Source organism: Pinus tabuliformis, chromosome 6 (assembly GCF_031772625.1).
Source record: "Pinus tabuliformis cultivar Carrire ecotype Pingquan chromosome 6, CPIR1, whole genome shotgun sequence".
NCBI lineage: Eukaryota > Viridiplantae > Streptophyta > Pinopsida > Pinales > Pinaceae > Pinus > Pinus tabuliformis.
In genome coordinates, this window is record NC_142292.1 from 697,862,715 (window position 1) to 697,865,531 (window position 2,817).

Below are 2,817 nucleotides of genomic sequence, written 5' to 3' on the forward strand. Positions count from 1 at the left end.
GCAACTTCATATTACCAATGATGTCTCCACTCTGAAGGAATCTCATAGACTTGCTGCTTTTGCTTCGATTACGAAACTTTCTTCGTCACGCTTCTCAATTCCGACCGTTGAGGCCCAGAGCCATCCAGATTTTCGGCAATTTTAAAACTCGAATGATACTCCACGATGATGAGGGGCCTGCACTGGAAGATGCCCGCCACGTTCATTACTTCCAAACGTAACCCGTGACCTCATATCGGAACGTTGGCAATGATTTGTTATATTTATAGTGCGCTCTCACGCACGGTTCTGTTCACTGTACAAAAACTTCTTTTGAACCTGCATTCTATCATTCCATGCCCGGTCTTGTGGTCTCTTCTGTGTAATTACTGTCAGAGCAGATTATCGTAGATATTGCAATGGAGCTGCAGCGCGCCAGCAAATATTATTTTGTGGGCATACTTGTAGTTATGGCTGTTCTGCCAATATTCTCTGATGCTCGCTGTAATTACAAGGCCATTTTTAATTTTGGGGATTCAACCTCTGATACGGGTGGCATCCACTATGCGTTCCCCTACAACGAGCTTTCTGAGAATTTTCCCTATGGAGAAACATTCTTCGGCAAACCCACAGGCAGATATGGCGACGGAAGACTCTCCATAGATTTCTTCGGTACGTTAATTAATTCCAGTTACTATGTAATTTGTTGTCGCTGCTCAATTTTGTTTGCTGCAACCCTAAATATATATTTGATTGACGAAAATTATCAATTTTGCAGCTAAGGGACTGGGATTACCGTTTTTGAGTCCATATTTGCAGTCCGTGGGTTCAAATTTTGGGGGTGGAGCCAACTTTGCTGCTGCAGGTGCCACTGCTCGTGATGAGGATTCATTCATTGCTCCCGTTACTCTCAGTGTTCAGATCAATCAGTTCAAAGTTTTCAAGCAACAGGTTCTGGCCAGCATTCAGGCACATGGTAAGTAAGTAGTAATTGATAGATGGACAGACAAAGAAACCACAAAATAACACATAGATATGATTTGATCAGTAAATTGCTTGATTCAATTGTTGGAAGTTACCTGAAATAAAATCAAAGTCGCTAAAAATAGATAGGTTAATCTTACTTAAGATATGATTTGCTTAGTAAATTGTTTGATTCAATTGCTTGAAACTACATGATTTTAATTAGAATCAAGATGGTTAAAAATAAACATGTTAATTTTAGCTCAGATATAATTTACTCAATAAATTGCTTGGTTCGATTGTTTTAAATTACATAACTAAATAGATATGTTAATCTGATAGATGCTTCCTAAATTATTGATGCCAATAATCGAAGAGCTGAATATTGAGTTGAGACTTGATGGGATGTTAATACAGGTAATGTAGTCTATCTTCCAAGCGCTGAAGCGTTCAAGCAGAACGGGATATACACAATAGAGATCGGGGGCAACGACTTCAGCTACGGATACATGCAGCTCAACCTCACCACCGCCCAGCTGAAGCAAACCATCCTTCCAAAGGTTGCCATAGCTGTTGCAGGAGCTGCGCAGGCTTTGTACAACGAAGGCGCCAGGAATATTATGGTGAGGGACCTTCCGCCCCAAGGTTGCGGCCCCTTTTGGCTCACTTTCTTCCCACATGCCTCCAACGACTTCGATCCCTACGGTTGCTCCATCTCCTTCAATGACGCAGCTCGCTATTACAACACACTCCTCCGAGCTCAGCTATCTGCCCTGCAGCGACAACTCAAAGACGCCAACATTATCTATATCAATACATACGACATCATCTACGATTTCTTCGCCAATCCCTCTAAATATGGTATCCTCGCGCCCTTACTAGGCATACTTTGTGTGTATATTCTAATGTATATTTTGTGTGTATATCCCAAGTAGACGATGAATGATGCATACTCTGTATCTATAAATTCAGGGTTCACTGCCACCACTAGATCATGCTGTGGAGCTGGAGGCGTATACAACGACGCAGTATGGTGTGGAAAGACTTCAAAGGTCAATGGCACTAAGGTGCATGCCGTAGCCTGCTCGAATCCATCCTCCGCTGTCAGCTGGGACGGAGTTCACTGGACTGACGAGGCCAACAAACTCCTCACTCAACAAATTTTTAGTGGAAAATACTTTGAACCATCCTTCCCCCTCGCCAGCTACTGTGATCTCCAACCCCTATGAAATTAGGATGGGATGAGCTGAGGATGCGGGGAGCGTCGACTATAATTAAAATACTCCATTCTTTTATTTTTCATCGGATTTCTTATTCGATCCGTTCCTTCGATGTTTAATAAAGCTCTGTGGCGCTTTTTCCTAGGGTTTCTTATTCGATCTGTCTGTTCAAGATCTAACGAGCACTGTGGCCCTGGTTTCAGAAATAAATAAATATTACTCAATCATATCCAGATTGAGATTTTCTTTTCATTTTCATTTCATCTGTATGGATTAAATTAACCAAATAGAATAGATTTTCAATTTCAATTTCATTTTCATTTTTATGAAGTAAATTTAAATTAATCAAATTAATTTTGTAAATATCTTGGATTATCACATCTATAATTTATATTTTGACGGGGATTTTGCATATGTTATGGCAATTTTTTTTGAATTTAAGTGATTCATTTTTGTTGAACTTATGTTTATTGTAGATTTTGAGATGGGAATATTTTGGAATCTTATAGTGAAGAGAGATGTATATGATTGTTAGAAATAGTGATTACTTTTTGGGAAAGATTCAGGTAAAGAGTTGAGTTAAGTTAAGAAAAGCAAGTAAAGTTTAATTAAAAGTCAATTTTAATGTGAGTTTGCATAAAGCAGTTAGTTGGAA

The 2,817-nt window shown here is 39.5% G+C and overlaps 1 protein-coding gene across 1 annotated transcript; it reads left to right on the top strand.

The window, feature by feature from the left end:
• Nucleotides 1-2,420, top strand: LOC149260578 (GDSL esterase/lipase At4g01130-like). The gene is made up of 4 exons (XM_089380265.1): nucleotides 1-651; nucleotides 758-955; nucleotides 1,360-1,803; nucleotides 1,915-2,420. The coding sequence occupies exons 1-4, from the start codon at nucleotides 399-401 to the stop codon at nucleotides 2,169-2,171; spliced, it is 1,152 nt and encodes a 383-aa protein (XP_089236391.1). The 5' UTR covers nucleotides 1-398; the 3' UTR covers nucleotides 2,172-2,420.
• Nucleotides 2,421-2,817: the final 397 nt, after the last annotated feature.

Coding starts and splice junctions, on each gene's coding strand:
- LOC149260578 (XM_089380265.1), top strand. CDS start 399: ATGGAGCTGCAGCGCGCCAGCAAATATTATTTTGTGGGCATACTTGTA. Junction 652..757: donor ACTCTCCATAGATTTCTTCG/GTACGTTAATTA, acceptor TCAATTTTGCAG/CTAAGGGACTGGGATTACCG. Junction 956..1,359: donor GGCCAGCATTCAGGCACATG/GTAAGTAAGTAG, acceptor ATGTTAATACAG/GTAATGTAGTCTATCTTCCA.